This window comes from Rhinopithecus bieti, unplaced genomic scaffold, assembly GCF_001698545.2.
Source record: "Rhinopithecus bieti isolate Rb0 unplaced genomic scaffold, ASM169854v2 scaffold_17429, whole genome shotgun sequence".
Classification (NCBI taxonomy): Eukaryota; Metazoa; Chordata; class Mammalia; order Primates; family Cercopithecidae; genus Rhinopithecus; species Rhinopithecus bieti.
Window position 1 is genome coordinate 396,569 of NW_016808905.1, and position 18,332 is coordinate 414,900.

The window sequence follows — 18,332 nt, forward strand, 5'->3', positions numbered from 1 at the left end:
GACTCTTCAAAAAAGTCAGTGTCATGAAAGACAATGAAAGGCTAAAGGAGTGTCCCAGATTAAAGAGGACTAAAGATATATTACTAAGCCAGGCGTGGTGACTCACACCTATTATCTTAGCACTTTGGGAGGCCAAGGTGGGATGATCACTTGAGCCCAGGAGTTTGAGACCAGCCTGGGCAACATAATGAGATCCCATCTCTACAAAAAATACAAAAATTAGCCAGGTATGATGGCACATACATGTAATCCCAGCACTTTTGGAGGCCAAGGCAGGCAGATCACCTGAAGTCAGGAGTTTGAGACCAGCCTGGCCAACATGACAAATGAAACCTCATCTTTACTAAAAATACAAAAATTAGCTGGGTGTGGTGGTGCATGCTTATAGTCCCAGCTACTCGAGAGGCTGAGGTGAGAGGATTGCTTCAGCGTGGGAGGTGGAGGCTGCAGTGAGCAGTGATCGCACCACGGCACTCCAACCTGGGTGACAGAGCAAGAACTTTTCTCTAAAAATAAAAAAGGAGACATGAGCACTAACTGCAGTGTGGGATCCTGGATTGGGCAGGGAGGGTTGCTGTGGAAGACAATGCAGAGGTGATGGGTGAGATTTGAATGTGGATTGTATGTTAGATAATATTATGTAAACATTACATTTTCTGTATTTGATAATTGCAGTGTGGTTATCCAGACATCCTTTGTTGATGCATAGGGACTATTTTAAATTATGGTAGGTTCAGGAATCGTGGCCCCCTTGAGTCTTCAGATAGGGCAGCTTCAGTTTTCAAAATCCTGTCATGGTGAACTACAGTGCCCTCTTGTGGTGAGGTCTCCCTTCGTTCTTGGGGTATACCACAGACTCTGAGACTTTTTATCCAGTCATTCCACAAATATTTTTCAAACCCTCTTATGTATCAGGCATGGTGCCAAATGTCTAGAATACATAAGCTCCTTATGGAACTTCTAAGCACACAAACACATATGGAATCACAAACTAAAATAAGGGTTTTGAAGGAGTTTTATTAAATAGGTTAATTGCCTCTAAAACTTGGTGTGACAGAGAAAGGGGATTTTCCTGTCTTTGGTTTACATCGAGTTTTGGGCAGCCTTCCCACATGGGTGTCCGGCAGTATCTGTTCTGTACAGGTGCCCTGAGTCCCTGCTTGCCATGTCACTGTTTATGACTGGGGTTTGTCGTTGTTGTTGTTTTTGAGATAGAGTCTCACGCTGTTGCCCAGGCTGGAGTGCAGTGTAGAGATGGGAATTTTGTAGAGATGGGATTTTGTAGAGATTTTTTGTAGAGATGGGATTTTGCCATGCTGACCAGGCTAGTCTTGAAATCCTGACCTCAAGCAATCCACCTGCCTCAGCCTCTCAAAGTGCTGGGATTACATGCGTGAGCCAACACACTGGCTTATGACTGGTATTATATTAATAATAAAATTAGTGGGCTGGGCGTGGTGGCTCATGCCTGTAATCCCAGCACTTGGGAAGACCAAGGCAGGTGGATTGCTTGAGGTCAGGAGTTCGAGACCAGCCTGGCCAACATGGCGAAACCCCATCTGTACTAAAAATACAAAAATTAGCCGAGCATGGTGGCACATGCCTGTAGTTCCAGCTACTCAGGAGGCTGAGGTGGGAGAATCGCTTGAGCCTCTTATCCATGATTTAAGGTAATAAATTTTAAAAGGTACCTTGAGAAAATATGAGATTGCTGTAAATCAAGCCCACCTTTTGGATGGACACTGTGTGTTATTTGCAGCCACAGAGGAACCCATAGACCCTACCTTGTATCTATGGCAAGCCAAGAGTGTGCGTTCCCCTGCCCATTCCTCAGTTTGTTCACCAGCAACCCAAGCATCTAGCTGCAGACGGCTGGATTAAAGTGACTTGAGGGAGGGGCCAGTCTGCAATGTTCAGGAGCATCCTTTGTGTTGGAGGCACTGAGCAGTGGGAGGAGGGACACGGTGAGGCTGTAATATGATGTGGGGGCCAAGAGCTGGTTTACCCAACCCAGATGATGCAAGAATGTTGCAGAGTCACCTAGACAGCCTGGTGGACTGTTTAAAAAGGAAGAGAACAATTTGCACAAACTGACATAGTTCTAACATTTGGAAAAGGGGAACTCAGCTAAATGAAAGAACAGTAATGCTACAGAGTAGCCTGTGTTTCTAAGTATTGGGTGTAGATATTGTGTTTTATTATGAAACTTTTCAGAAAACAAAAGTAGAGCACTATCCTGAACCTCACGTGCCCATCACCCATCTTTAGAAATGATTAACTGAGCCAGTCTCATTTCATCCACTCCCCACCCTCTCTCAACCCTCAGATGGCCTGGATTATTTTGACATTGTGTCACTTCTTGGTGTAATTTTAGTTGTTGACAATCTTGCTGTTTCTTTGGGTTTTTTTTTTTTTTTTTGAGATGGAGTCTTGCTCTGTCACCCAGGCTGGAGTGCAGTGGCGCGATCTCGGCTCACTGCAACCTCCACGTCCTGGGTTCAAGTGATGCTCCTGCCTCAGCCTCCTAAGTAGCTGGGATGACGGGTGCATGCCACCATGCCCAGCTAATTTTTTTGTATTTTTAGTAGAGACAGGGTTTCACTGTGTTAACCAGGATGGCTTCAATCTCTTGACCTTGTGATCTGCCCACCTCAGCCTCCCAAAGTGCTGGGATTACAGGTGTGAGCTACCGTGCTGGCTGATAATCATGCTTTTTTGTGCTTTGGAAATGTATAGCTCTAATTCTGATGTATGTTTGTTTGATTTTTGCTTGTTTTATCCTCTCTCTTCCCATCCCCAAGAGGTGGCATAGGATACTCAGCCATGGGCCCTGGCAGCCAGAGCAGTATATGGGTTAGAATTTGGGCACTCCTTCTACCAGCTGTTTGACCACGGGCAAGTTGGCAAACCTCTCTGGGCCTCTGTTTCCCTGTCTGTACATGGAGAAAATCATAATAATAAGCATGCATGGCCAGGCGCAGTGGCTCACGCCTGTAATCCTAGCACCCTGGGAGGCTGAGATGGGTGGATCACGAGGTCAGAAGTTCAAGACTAGCCTGGCCAACATGGTGAAACCCCATCTCTACTAAAAATACAAAAATTAGCTGGGTGTGGTGGTGGGTGCCTGTAATCCTAGCTACTCAGGAGGCTGAGGCAGGAGAATTGCTTGAACTCGGGAGGCGGTGGTTGCAGTGAGCCCAGATTGTGCCACTGTACTCCAGCCTGGGTGACAGAGGGAGACTCCGTCTCAAAAAAATAAGTAAATAAAAAATAAGCATGCAAATGTCAGCTGACTCCATGATTATTACTTGGGATCTCTGAGTGCTTCTTACCACTGAAAGACTGTTTTCACATAGGATTCTCATTTAGCTGTACCGTAGTATTGTTACCGATGAAGCGGAAGCTGAAGGAGGTTATATCAGAGGTTTTCATACTTGTCTGCCCATTGGAATCACCTGGGGAGTTTCAAAAATGATTGGTGCCCGCTCCATTCCAGAGATTGTAATTTAATTGGTCTGAGATGAGGCATGGGCTTTGGTATTTGTAAAGATCCCCAGATGATTGTTCTGTGCAGACAGGCTTGGGAACGGCTGGTCTCCCACCTTGAGGCAGACAGAGCCTGAGTGCTGTAGTATTCAGTGTGCCTTCTGCTATCTCTGTGTGGTGACACTGATTTGGGAGCCAGGACTTGGCTGGTAAACCTTATGATCCTGATTTTCAGTCTCTCTAGAGCTGGGTAGGGTGGATTTCGTTAACCTCACCCTGAACCCCACCAACCACAGCAGATTTCACATCAGGCTTTGTGTGTAAGACTTTATTTTTGTTTGTTTTTATATTTTAATCAAAGATTTCCAAAACAAAAAAATATATATAACTGTAATAAATATGTGAAAACTAGTGAACATCACATCCCAGGCACTGTCCCAAAGGAGGGGAATATAGTGGTAGCAAAAACAAGTACTCTGACAGCATTTCCATCTTCTCAAAGTCAGAGAAAGCAGATGATGAAACCACATATATGTTATGTTCCCAATTTTGAGAAAAACTTTTTTTTTTAGACAGAGTCTCACTGTGTCAACCAGGCTGGAGTGCAATGGTGCGATCTTGGCTCACTGCAACCTCCACCTCCAGGTCCAAGAGATTCTCCTGCCTCAGCCTCCCAAGTAGCTGGGATTATAGGCATGCGCCACCACGCCCAGCTAATTCTTGTATTTTTAGTAGAGGCGGGGTTTCGTCATGTTGGCCAGGCTGGTCTCTAACTTCTGACCTCAAGTGATTCACCTGCCTCAGCTTCCCAAAATGCTGGAATTACAGGTGTGAGCCATCATGTCTGGCCAAGAAAAGCTTTAGATTCATGTTCAGTCAGTTAAAAATGTATGTCAAATGGTAAATGATCACCTCTATTGGAAACGGGATATTTTTACTTTATCTCTGCTCCTATGTATTTTCTAAATATCCTATCATGAACATATGTTACTTTTATAGTAAGTAGAAAGTTATTTTAAAGGGTATTAGGTGTGAAAATTAAGATTAGAGACCACTATTAATATCCTTTTTGTCTAACCTTTTGACAGGCAGCAAAGTAATGGAGAACGGCCTTCTCTTCAAAGAACTTCTACAGACTCCAAATTTTCGAATTACTGTGGTTGATGATGCAGACACTGTTGAACTCTGTGGTGCGCTTAAGGTAAAGTCAGCATCAGGGGAGGAGTTCATCAAGCAAGGCAAATGTTAGCATCATTGAGTCTAATCCTCAAGAATGGGCTCTGTGTTCTGTGCACCCACATCAGCGAAGAATAGTGAATTGAGAGCCTTGTTTATAACTTCCTGTTTTGCTGCAGCCTTTCCTGGGTGGTTCAGTTCCTCTCTTACTCGTGGCTTGCTTTAACTTGTAAATATGGGGGGATTGTGACGTTTTGGTCTTTGGGAAGTTGGCAGCATTGATATCTGGAAAGTATGGGAGTTCCTTGATGGTAGAGTTTCACCCAGGAGCAAATGATTCTATTCATTCACATTTTTCTCCCACACTTCATCCTGAGCAGGAAAAGGATCTTGTTCCCTCTGAATTATGCTACTCTACTAGTTTGGCTGGTTATTCTTGTTAAGGGGAAAAATAATCTGCTGCTAGTAGAGGTTTTTCTAAGAATAGTTTTGGCTTTGCCCTCTAGAGGGAGAAGATGTGATTAAAGAAGCGCCCTCCATTGACCAGGGGCTTGCTGGATTTTTATAAGTGGAGCTGTACAGTATACAGTCTTTTGTGTCTGATTTCTTTGGTTGGAGGTGTATTTTTGTTTGTTTTAATGTAAATTTTAAGAGGTACTTCATACAGAAAAGTACAAAAATCGTAAGTATATAGTTTATGTTACCTTTTTTTCCCCTCTTTTGAGGTAAAGGGAGGTCTCCACACCTGGGTTCCTGACTTGTTGACTGCTGGCTTTTAAAGCCGTAGGCACTGTCTGTCCCTCACTCTGCGGGGACTTGGGGAACAGCCAGCAGGAAGCCGTGTGCCAGCAGCTACCTGCTCCTTCCCCCTCACAATCCAAGTTGCCTTCATTTCACTACCATCTGCAAAAAAGCGTGGGGGGATTCGGGGAAATAAAAAGTTCTCAATGTGAATGCCCCTTCTGAGCCACTTCTGAGTCATCCCTTTTGCAGCAAAAAGCCACCCTTCAGAAATGTGAGCACCTGGGGAGGAGCTTAGGCAATCCACCAGTCAGTCATCTGTGTGTGTTGGATGGAAGTTGCAAAGGTGGCAAGAATGCCTGTCTATGCTTTCTCATCAATTGAATACGTTTTTTTCTAGTCAGAAGTTAAAACTGCTCTCTAGAATTAACATCGTGTGTATATGTGTGGTCATGATATGCAATGAGCATTTTTAAAAATTGAAGCCAATTAAACGCTTGGGCTCCTAGGGAGCACACATGCGCATTTCTAAACGCTTGTGTGGGGCATCCTTTGCATTAGCGTTACATTACATGCAGGCCTAGTTACACATGTAAGACACTGACTTTGGCTGCTTTGTTTATTTTTGTTGGTTGAGATTTTTATGTGTTTTAATAGTCCTTCATTAAACTAATTACCACTCAACAGCAGGGGCATCATGAATGCCTAATTGCTCAGTGCTGGCCTGAGCTGCTCCAAAGCTGTTTTTAAGTGACTGGATGTTTTTGGTGGTCATGGAGAAGCTTTGAAATCCTGCCCAGAACAAAGGGTCTAGCTTGAGGTGAGGGCTTTGGAAAAGCTTCTGCTAACGGGAACCCATGCTGGTCTTGTGTCTGAACTCAGAATGGCTTTCATTTTTGCTGGCAGGAAGAATGTAAGTGGATGTGCCTGCTACCTTGATGGAAAGTGATTCATGGGGGATGCAGGGAAGTGGGGGTTGAAGGCCCTTAACCAACCTCCCTGCAACTTCGCACCCAATCTTTTAAAACGAGATCGATTACCATCATTCCTGTGGGTTTGCATCAGAGCTGAGATTTTTGAAAACGGAGAAACAGGCACTTGTAGCAATTATTAAATCCAACGATTGTCTTGTACAGATAAGGAAATCGAGATCCAAAGAGCGAATGACTTTAGGGTAGCAGACACCAGCACAGTCAGAGCATGAACACGGGTTGTAAGAGTCTTAGCCTGGTTTCTTTGGTTACTATGTACAACTTGACTTTTCTGGTTAGTAACCAGGCAGCATGAATAAAACGAAGCCCTCTCTCATCAGAGCCTGCCAGAGCAAGGACACATGGCCGTATGTTGCTTTCATTACATAAACCACAGTGATGGGATGTTCCCCCCGACTATAACATCACCATATTCCTTGTTTTCACACAACAGAAAGGTGTAAAGAAGGAAGTAAAAATCAAATCACTGACAATCCTATATCCTGAAATAACCTCAGTTAATGTTTGTTGTATATACCCTTCCAATGTTTTTAGTGTGTACATATGTGTATGGCTCCTTTTTTTTTTTTTTTTTTTGAGACGGAGTCTCACTCTGTCTCCCGGGCTGGAGTGCAGTGGCCGGATCTCAGCTCACTGCAAGCTCCGCCTCCCGGGTTTACGCCATTCTCCTGCCTCAGCCTCCCGAGTAGCTGGGACTACAGGCGCCCGCCACCTCGCCCGGCTAGTTTTTTGTATTTTTTAGTAGAGACGGGGTTTCACCATGTTAGCCAGGATGGTCTCGATCTCCTGACCTCGTGATCCACCCGTCTCGGCCTCCCAAAGTGCTGGGATTACAGGCTTGAGCCACCGCGCCCAGCCATGGCTCCTTTTTAAAACAAAAACTAGATCTTACTGTTCAGATAGTTTGATTGTGTGTGTGTGTTTTGTTTGTTTGTTTTTGAGACAGGGTCTCGCTCTGTTGCCCAGACTGAGTGCAGTGGCACAATCATGGCTCATTGCAACCACAACCTCCCAAGCTCAAGCTATCCTCCCACCTCTGCCTCCTGAGTGGCTGGGACTATAGGCACATGCCACCATGCCCGACTAATTTTGTTTATTTTTTATAGAGATGGGGTCTTGCTGTGTTGTTCAGACTGGTCTTGAACTCGTGGACTCAAGCGGTCTTCCCACCTCGGCCTCCCAACGTGCTGGGATTACAGGCGTGACCCACCACGTCTAGCCATTGATGTGTTTTACTTTTTTTACATACAGTCTTTATTAAGATTCTCCATACTAGCCAATTTACAAAATATACATTATCTTTTTGTACTGAAAAATGTGGAGCATTTGACTTACTAGGAAAATATGAAAACGGCTCTCTACAAGGATAAAATAGAAAATTCAAAGGATTTATCCATAATCATTTTGTACCAGTGCCTCTTACTACCTTCCGAATGTCCTTCACGAACTCTTAGCTGCATTCATCTCTTAGTAAGGATATATTCTTTTTTTTTTTTTGAGGCAGAGTCATACCCAGGCTGGAGTGCAGTGGTGTGATCTCAGCTTACTGCAACCTCTGCCTCCCAGGTTCAAGGAATTCTCATGCCTCAGTCTCCCAAGTAGCTGGGATTACAGGTGTATGCCACCATGCCCAGTTAATTTTTGTATTTTTAGTAGAGAAAGGGTTTTGCCATGTTGGCCAGGCTGTAGCTGGCCAATAGATGTATTACATCTGTAATGTACATTTTGTAATTGGCTAGTATGGAGAATATTACTAAAGATTGTTAAAGTTAAAAAAGTAAAACACATCGGCTGGGCACGGTGCCTCACGCCTGTAATCCCAGCACTTTGGGAGGCCAAGGTGGGTGGATCACAAGGTCAGGAGATTGAGACCATCCTGGCTAACACAGTGAAACCCCATCTCTACTAAAAGTACAAAAAATTAGCCAGGCGTGGTGGTGGGCGCCTGTAGTCGCAGCTACTCAGGAGGCTGAGGCAGGAGAATGGCATGAATCCAGGAGGCAGAGCTTGCAGTGAGCCGAGATCACGCCACTGCATTCCAGCCTGGGCAACAGTGCAAGACTCCGTCTTAAAAAAGAAAAAAGAGGTAAAACACATCAATGGCTGGACGTGGTGGGTCATCCCTGTAATCCCAGCACTTTGGGAGGCTGAGACTGGAAGACTGCTTAAGTCCACGAGTTCAAGACCAGCCTGGACAACACAGCGAGACCTCCATCTCTACAAAAAATAAACAAAATTAGTCGGGCATGGTGGCACGTGCCTGTAGTCTCAGCTACTCGAACTCCTGACCTCAAGTGATTCACCCGCCTGAGCTTCCCAAAGTACTGGGGTTGCACGCTTGAGCCACCACACCCAGCCTTTTTTTCGCACCTATTATGCATGAAATCATAGGGAATCAGTCCCAGCAGCTCAGGCTCCTTCCCATTGGTTCCAACAAAGTGCGCTTCCCTGGGTGGAGCAGGCTGGTACTTCAGTCTAATCTAGGTACCTTTCTCTTTGGCTTCCTTCTTTTTCTGATCATTTTCCTTCATGTGTTTCAGGAAACTATCTCAGCTCTTAGCATAATATGCTCCATACACCCATTAATTCTCTTGACAAGAATCTTGCCCTTAACTTGTTTACAACAGTGCCAGCAGCATGCCGGGGAACATTGTAGACTCTTCCAGTTTAGCCATGGTGGCACTTGTGGGACATTCCTTTTTGAACGGTGCCCATACCCTTGATGTCTACGATACCATCTTTTTAAAACAAGTTTTTTTAGCTTATGTATTTATTTTTTATTTTTTTGAGACAGGGTCTCAATCTGTTGCCCAGGCTGGAGTGCAGTGGCATAATCTCAGCTCACTGCAACCTCTGCCTCCTGGGCTCAAGTGATCCTCCTGCCTCAGCCTCCTGAGTAGCTGGGACTGTAGGTGCTCACCACCATGCCTGGCTAATTTTTGTATTTTTTGTGGAGACAGAGTTTCACCATGTTGCCCAGTCTGATCTCAAACTCCTGGACTCAAGCGATCCATCAGCCTTAGCCTCCCAAAGTGCTAGGATTATAGACCTGAGCCACCACGCCCTGCCAATATCACCTTTCTGATAGATTCACATATATGTGGCCAAAAGAGCAACTTCTTGTTTTCTAAAAGGCCTAGAGAGCATATGTCAGGTACTTCTCCTCTTTCCCTTTCGTATTCCTCATTTTGGTAAATTACTGGAAGATGGTGATTCTGGCCAAAACGCTATCATTTTTAATAGATTCTTTATCAGGATTAAGTTTTTTTTAACAGAGACCAAAAATAATACAGGTTGAGTATCTCTTATCCAAAACACTTGTGACCAGAGGTGTTTTGGATTTTGGAATTTTTCGATTTTGGAATATTTGCATTATACTTACCAGTTCATCATCCCTGTTTGGAAATCCAAAATGCTCCAATGACTATTTCCTTTGGGCATCATGTTGGTGCTCCAGAAGTTTCAGATTTTGGAGCATTTTGGATTTTGGATTTTCAGATTAGAATGCTCAAACTGTACTCGCTGAACAAGGTAGAAGCTTCTTTCTTTCTCATGTAAAATCCAGAGTATATATGACATTTCTATTATACAGAATTCACAGGGACCCAGGCTTCTTCTAGCTCACTTGGGTGCCTTAGCCCATTTTGTGCTGCTCTAACAGAACACCTGAGACTGGGTGATTTATAATGAACAGAAACGTGTTGGCTCATAACGGTGCTGGAGGCTGGGAAATCCAGTATCGGGCACCAGCAGTTCTGGTGTCTCATGAGGGCACGGTCTGTTCCCAGTAGCACCTTGAATGCTTCTGGAGGGGAGGAGTGCTGACCCTCACGCAGCAGAGGAGTGGAAGAGGCAAACAGGGAGCCACTCCCAGAGTCTTTTTTCTAAGGAAAAACCTCAGTCCATTCACAAAGGCAGAACACGCATGACCAAAACACTTCCCGTTAGACTCCACCTCCCAACACTGCCACAGTGGCCACCAAATTTCAACATGGGTTTTGAAGAGGACAAACACTGAATGGCATAGGGTAGCATAGGGTGTGGCCTTTGTCTTCGTGGTCTGTGAAGGTGACCAGAGCATCAACGTCACATCTGCCTTCCAGGCAGCAAGGTTAAAAAAAAGAAGAAAGAAAAAATAAAATTAAGGACAAAGGGCACGTGGCAGCTATCTTTCAAGGAAGGTTCTGGAAAATCAACCTTGTCACTTGGCTTCATCTCAGTGGGTACACTAGGTGTGACCATAACTAGCTGCAAGGGAGGCTGGAAAATCATTTGGGGGATCTTTTTTCTGGTAGCCATACACTGGCATTAAAATAAGAGACTATTATTGTAGAAGGAAAGAATAGACTGGGGATAAAGCAGCAGCCCATGGTACAGGCTGGCACAGGCTGGTGGTGTTCCTTTGTGGGGTTGTTCTGCAGTTCTAATTGCTGGGCATGTAGGTTTGCTCCAGGGCTTGGCTGTGATAAACCATGCCAGGATGCCCAGCTTTGGGTCTCATCTGTAGTCAGGGTCACTGCTCGCCCAAGAGCACCTTTATGTGAGTGAGAGCAAGGCCTACATAGTCTGACATGCTAGCCACTAAGCATATGTACTATTTACATTTACATTCAAGTTAATTAAAATTCTTAAAAACTAAAAATTCCATTTCAGAATCACAGTAGCTACATTTTAAAGACTCAGTGGCCACGTGTGGCTAATGGCTACTGTATTCGATAGAGCAAATACAAAACATTTCTATCATTGCAGAAACTTCTGTTGGACAACGCTGCTCCAGCTAAGGCAGCTTCATATTGGTATGACCAGCTTGGTGGGCCAGGTGTGGACCTGCCTCAGCCTTCCTTGACATCTCAGCCAGGCTGCCTTAGACAGGGGCCAGCAGCAAGCAACACGTGGCAGCTTGCCTTTGGTAATCCCAAACCCTGCAGACAGTCTCCTCTTAGCAGCTAGCCTCAGGAGTCAGATGGATTGTTGGACTGAGAGAAAACAGTGAGTACTGACTTGGGTTTCAGGGAGGCAGTTCTTACTGGGTGGTGAGAATGTTTGTGTAACCTGCAGGTAGCATGGGCTGGTTCCCCTGTTGTATATTCTTTTTATGGGAAGGTGGAAGTGGGAGAGGAATTGAGCCCCATCCGACCCACCCCTATTCAGAACTGGAAGGAGTGCACTCGGGAGTAGATGATTGCCTCTGAGTATTGCCATCACCCAGGAGATGGGGAAGGGCTACACATGTCTGTCTTCTGAAAATTATGGTATTTTTAGCTCCAAAAGAGTTTAAAACAGATTTAAATGCACAGTGGATAATGATAACTTTCACATCTGAGTGATCTCGGAGGACATCTGCTTGGATGCTATTCCAACACGCTCTGACTGGCTCAGTATGTTTATTTTTCTTTTGACAGTGATAAGTGGTGGAGGGAGAGAACGAGGATTTCAAGATCTGTCATAAGGCGACTAAACTGGGTTGCAGCCCAGGGTCCTCTTAGAAGAGAGGCGTTTCTTTACCCTGCACTGGGTCTCCTGATCTCCCCTGGTGAGGAGGTTAGATGCCTAGTAAAAGCTTCTAGTAGAAGCTTTGGGGTGGTCTAGACTCCCACGCCCTGCAGTGAAGGGGCCGCAGAGGAGCTGTGAGGGAGCTCCCAGGCACCCTCATCTGGCTTTTCTGAGTACAGCAACACGGAAGCACTGCTTTGGAGCTCAGGGCCTGTCCCTACAGTCCTGCTTGGATGGTTCCGGTTGCAGAGAGCGCCTGCTAAATCTTTCCTGTTGGGTGGGGTCAGCTCTTCCTGTCAGAAAGTTCTCATCTGGACTCTGCGGTGGCCTCTCTGTGCCTTTCACTCACTGGTCCTAGAGCAGCACAGTTTGGCGTGATCTCCTCGGCAAGCTCCTTACTCTGTGTGCCTCAGTGTCCTGTCATGTTACCATGATAATAGGACCTGCCCTGTCACAGTGTTGTGAGGTTCAAATGAGGTAATAATATATGAAGCTCTTAGAACAGTTCAATAAGATTAGCTGTTGCTATTTTTTATTACCTTTTCTTCTCCTAAGCTTTTTTTTTTTTTTGAGACAGGCTCACTCTGTCACCCAGGCTGGAGTGCAGTGGCATGATCTCAGCTCACTGCAACCTCCGCCTCCCTGGCTCAAGTGATCCTTCCACCTCAGCCTCCCAAGTAGCTGGGACAAAAGGTGCATGCCACCACACCTGGCTAACTTTTTGTATTTTTGGTAGAAACAGGGTTTCACTATGTTGCCCAGGCTGGTCTCAAACTCCTGAGCTCAAGCAATCCACCTGCCCCAGCCTCCCAAAGTGCTAGGATTACGCCCAACCTAAGCTACCCTTTTTACCTCCCAAGCCTTGGTGTAGGCCAGGAGGCACTCTCCTTTGACACCGAATTGCAAAGGGTCAGGCAGGTCTTTTTGACCAAGGGTGGGGAAGGGCAGATTTCCCACACTGGAGCAGCAAGGCACAGGGGACAGAGCGGGCTGCAGAGCCAGGCACCAGGAGCACATCCAGACTCCATCTCTTACCAGTGAGGTGTTCTTGGCAAGCCACTAAACCTCTCTGAGCCTCAGTGTGCCAGTTGGGAAATAGGAGGATAGGTGCACGCTTCAGAGTTGTGGGAATGATGATGAGGCAGTGTGTAACTAGCCTGGGCTCACTGAAGGCACATAATAAATAAGTGCCTCCCCTCATCTGTTGACAGGAGCCCCTTGTTGAACAGAAGTCCATGTTCTCTCCCACTCAGCCCATAGACATTTCCTGGGGTTGGTTTTTCATATAACAGTTTCAGAATGGTTCATGTTGTGATGGAGGGGGACGTAGGGACACAGTCCAGGGGGCATCAGAGAGCAATTTCAGGAATCTGACGAGTTGGCCAACAGCCTAAGCCTCGCCACATTGCATGGCAACTTCAATAAAACCACTTGGCGAGATCACCCAAGGGCTGGCCTCTGGGCTTTGGCAGTCAGCCCACCTGCATGTCCCTAGGTGTCAACCTGTTGCCCCAGTACTGGTTGCAGCCCCAGTGCAGGCTACAATTGCACCAACTTCCCTGAAAGAATGTCAGTACCAGAAGGGCCTTGAAAAATCTTGTCCAAGCCCTGAATTTTACATCTGCAGTGAACATGGCCTGAGAGGTGGAGTAGTTGGCCCTAGGTCACACTGTGGCCGTGTAGAGGCTCTCTGGATGTCAGTGCTGTGTACCGCTTCTGTCTTCTTGTAGCCTCCTTAGCTGGCTGCTATGCTGGGAAGGGCGTCCAGACCTAGGTGGGCCCAGCCCCAGGTGTTCTTATGGTTCCTGGTCTTAGCCTCTGCATAGTACTCATCCTAAAAGGTCGGGGTGTCCCATCCTGACTCGGCAGCTCACCCCTTCTAGAAGCGGAGCTGCAGAACCGGATCCCACCTGACCCCCAGCGTCTCTCCAGGCTCCTTTCACACAGCCTCTGTCTTGCCTCTTCCCTGATGCTGCCTGTTGCTGAGAGTGTGTAAGCCAGGAATTGCCCCCTTCCATCGTCCCTACACGTGGAAGTTTGAGATGATTGCTGTCTGAGAACTGATGAAACCTACAGTTCGCATAGCCTGTGTGGTAGGAAGAGGCTGAGAAGCTTTGCAGGTTCAGACAAGTTGGTACCTTACGAAGACATATGCACTTGGTCAGGCTGTCAGTTCCTGGGACCAATTCCTCATCAGCTCTGCCTGCATCATTTTTAGAGAATTTTTCTACTTTTTTCTTTTTGTGTTGACTGCAGTGAGAGGCATAAGCGGCAACCCCAGTGAGCTCTGACATTATTGCTAAGGAAGAGAAGACACTGGGGGGTCTTCCTATCCCCATCCGTTATTCTCTAGGCCTCTTCATTCCACGTCACCCCGTGGGAGAGGGCAAGAGAGGGCTCTGTTCGGTGGGTCTGTGGGGAGTAGATGGAAACTTCAGGAGGCCCAATTGGAGGTTTTTGTCACGTGAAGTAGCTTTGTGCCTCAGTCTCCTGGTGAGCAATAGCTGTATCTAAATGACCAAGTCTGTTTGTCATGGTGAGCCCGGCCACATCAATGCTGTGTTTGATGTGTTTTATCAAAAACTGCCTGTGTACTAGAGAAGATGTTTTTATTCCCCAGCTCATTCTGTTTTTTCACCTCATCCCTCACATTTTATAGGCCTGATGTTTTAAGAAAAGTTATTCTTTCACTATAAAACTTGGTTTTGTTAAAAATACACTTATTTTAACTCATTTCCCAAACTAGCTTCAAGTTTTAAAATCTCCTAGAGCTCTCTGTATAGTCACCAGGTATTACTGGAATTGCTAGTGTGGTTAGATAGTTGGATTTTTTTTTTTTTTTTTTTGGTGCTGAGTGTTCTTGGCGAAGAAGCTGGAAAAGTGGAAGGGGCCAGGAACCCAGGGGCTCAACTGAAGTTCCCACTGAGTTGCCACCTGTGCAGCTATGCAGGTGTTACTTGTCATAGGTGCTAATCTGACTTTTCCTTATTATTTGAAGCCCAGCTCCGATGCCACCTCCTCCATTTGGCCTTCCCTGCTTTGAACGGAAACCTGTGGCTCCTGCCACTTGTCAGCATGCTCTCTCCTCTCTGCCTTTTGATGTGCTTTGTTGTGTCTCTTTTCTCAGTCCGATTGTCAGCTCCTTGAGGACAAGCTCTGAGTCTAACTCTGATCTTTGCCGCTCTCCCCTGGGGGCATCTGCAGCCCCTGCATTCCCCTGGCACCCCTCCCCAGCCCCTGCAATCACTGTGTGCCTCCAGGGCTGAGCGAGGTGCTCCCCGCACAGTGCATGCTCGGTGCATACCTGTTGAAACAGAATTTCAGATTCTCATACCTTTTATGGAATATCACTTTCTGCTGAGCCTTACAGTTATTTGCACACGTTTTATTTTTCCTGTAAGATCAGGGTTGGGAAACATTTTCCGTCAGGGCCAGATAGAAGAGGCTTTGTGGACCATACGGTCTCTGTTGAAACTACTCAAATCTGGAACCATAGATGATGTGTAAATGAATGGGTATGGCTGGGTTCCCATAAAACATTATTTACAAAACAGGCAGTTGGCCTAGATTGCCATCCCCGTACCAGATTATCAGCTTCGGAAAAGGCAGACTCTGTGTCTCGTTTGCCTTGTGTCTGCAGAGGCCATGCAAAGAGTGAGCGATCCATAAATACTCATTTGGGGATTGTTAAATGAAACAAAAGGCTGGAATTTGAGCTGCACACATACAGGCCTCATGACCCAGTGTTTCAACTCCTAGGTCATACCCGACAGGATTGCCTGCACGTAGTCACTGGAGGGCATGTGCCAGGGTGTCTGTGGCAGCACTGTTTGTCATGGCCCCAAACTGGAAACTACCCCAGTGCCAGTTGACAGCAGACAATTAAATAAATTGCAGCATATTCACAAAATGGAGTACTATGCAGCAATTAAAATAAATGTGCTCTATGTAAAAATGTGGATGCATCTCACAAACACGATGTTGAATTAAGACAAAGAAGCTACAGATAAAAGATTACATATTGTATGACTCCATTCACAAAACGTTGAAAGGCAGGTAAAACACAGCTATGCTGTGAGAAGTTAGGAGGTGGTTACCCTTGCTGGTGGAGGGGCTGTGCTTTTTTCCGTTATCAGTGTGCTGGCTATGGGGGTGTGTTCAGTTTGTGGAAATCCTTCAATCTGTGCACTTAGCATTTGTGTAGTTTTCTGTATGAATGTTGTGGTTGCATAAAGCACTCCATTTAAAACAAAACAAAAAGTAAAGTAGTTTGTCCAAATATTATTTAACCAAAGACTACTATCAGCCGTTCAGATTTTCTGGCCAATGCTCTTCAACTGCTGACCCCTGCTGACCCCAAATATGGGCTCTTTGCCCTAGAAAGGGGAATAGGGAAGCCTTGTCTCTCCTTTAGTCATCTCTTTCACCCAGGTATACAAGAGCAGAACCCGGCGTTGAGCATTTTGAGGAGGATGGAGCCAATGTCCCTGAGAGCCAATCCCATCTGGTCTGTCCCTGCCTCAGCATCCCCCACCACCTCTGGCATCCATACCCACAGTGGGTGGGTGCTCATAACCGCGCATCCCTGGCTCTGTCAGACTCGCATCCCCCACCCCTGTGCATCCATACCTCAACATGGGGCTATAACGGCATCTGTCTGTCCCTGCCTCAGCATCCCACAGCTCTGGATCCATACTACGTGGTGCTATAACGCATCCTTGGTCTGTCCGCTGCTCAGCATCCCCCACACTGTGGCATCTACCACAGTGGGTGGCTATCAACGTCATCTGGTGCTCCTGCTCAGCATCCCCCCCACAGTGCTGGCATCCATAAACGCCACTAAGTGGATGCTATAAGGCCTCTGGTCTGTCCTGCCTCAGCATCCCCCACCACCTGTGCATCATAACAGTGGGTGCATAACGGCTCGGTCTGTCCTGCTCAGCATCCCCCCTACCTACTGGCATCCATACCCACAGTGGTGCTATAAACGGGCATCTGGTCTGTCCCTGACCTCGCATCCCCACACATCTGGCATCCAGTTAATAACCACAGTGGGTGTATAAGTCTCTGGTCTGTCCGCCTCAGATCACCCCCATGTGGCATCAATACCAAGTGGGTGCTGATATCCGGCATCTGGTGTCCTGATCAGCTACCCACCACTGTGGCTCCATACCACAGTGGGTGCTAAACGCATCGGTCCTGTCCCTGCCCAGCATCCCCACACCTGGCATCATACCAAGTGGGGTGCTTATACGGCCATGTCTGTCCCTGCCTCAGATCCCCCACCACTGTGGCATCCAACACAGTGGGGTGCTACTACGGCTCTGGCTGTCCTGCTAAGATCCCAACTTGCATCCTACCCCAATGGGCTGCTATAACGGCTCCTGGCTTTGTCTCTCTTTGCAGAACATTGCTAGATGTGGGAGACTGGGTTCTGTGATCGCTCCGCTGTGGCGACAAACACCAAAGTGCGTCACCGCCTGGACTACATGAATATGATTGCTTTGCAGGGATCTTTCTGCAAGGGCAGGTGTCCAAGATTCATAGAGAGCGTGCGGGGTGGCCGACTGATCAGCCACCTGCTACGGAGGGGGTACCGAGGTGGCGAGGCTTCGCCAAGAATGGAAAGTAGCCCTAACGTGCCTCCTGCACCCTATTCATCACTTGAGATGCTGGCTTGGCGGTGGAGATGCGCCAGTGGGTTTTCGCCCGCATTTATTTCTGGGATTGTTTGCTCTTTGAGTTGGCTCTTTTTCACTTGATTCTTCTAGTTCTTTATTTTTGTGTCTTTATCTTCCTGGCCTCCAGCAGGGGAATTGAACTCTTCTCATCCAACTCTGCTGCTTGAAATAATGATGCTAGCAGGCATGGTGGACTTCATGCCTGTACTCCACCATTTGGGAGGCAGGGTGGAGATTCGCGCTTTAGCAGTTCAGGCCAGCCTGCACACTAGCAGCACCCCCATCTCTACTACAACAAACAAAACTTAAAATTAAACAACAAATGATCTTCGTCTTTACCATCAGTTTTTTTTTTTTTTTTTTTTTTTTTTTCCTTTACTTTTAAGACCATTGAAATTGGAGAAGGAGATGCTGAATGGCAAAAGTCCAAGACCCTCAGACTTCTGCTGAAGTACGCATCCTCAACAGTAGGATAGTGGACAAGTAAGTTCTCTCGTCCTATGAGAGATAATGTCCATCGTCCTTTCTCAGACTTCAGCCCCCCGAGATAGCAGACTATTGAAGTGCCCTTAGAACCCATCTGGATTAGTTTCAGTCCTTTGTGTGATGGTAAACTCGGTGGCATGAGAGATCTACTACCCGCGAAAACATGTGGTCTCACGATAACTTTTGTACAGGCTGAACTTCATGAAGGACTCATTCTGAAGTCATGTTAGTAAAATATGAGTTAGATCGAGTTTCCTTGCAGGTGTTTGTAAAAGCT

The 18,332-nt window shown here is 46.5% G+C and overlaps 1 protein-coding gene across 1 annotated transcript in view; it reads left to right on the forward strand.

The window, feature by feature from the left end:
• The window catches only part of GPD1L (glycerol-3-phosphate dehydrogenase 1 like), a 67,351-nt gene that overhangs the window by 40,696 nt on the left and 8,323 nt on the right, over nt 1-18,332 (forward strand). Inside the window, exon 5 of the mRNA XM_017887690.1 lies at nt 4,575-4,687. Coding sequence (XP_017743179.1) covers nt 4,575-4,687 — 113 coding nt within the window. The remainder of the gene's footprint in view (nt 1-4,574; nt 4,688-18,332) is intronic.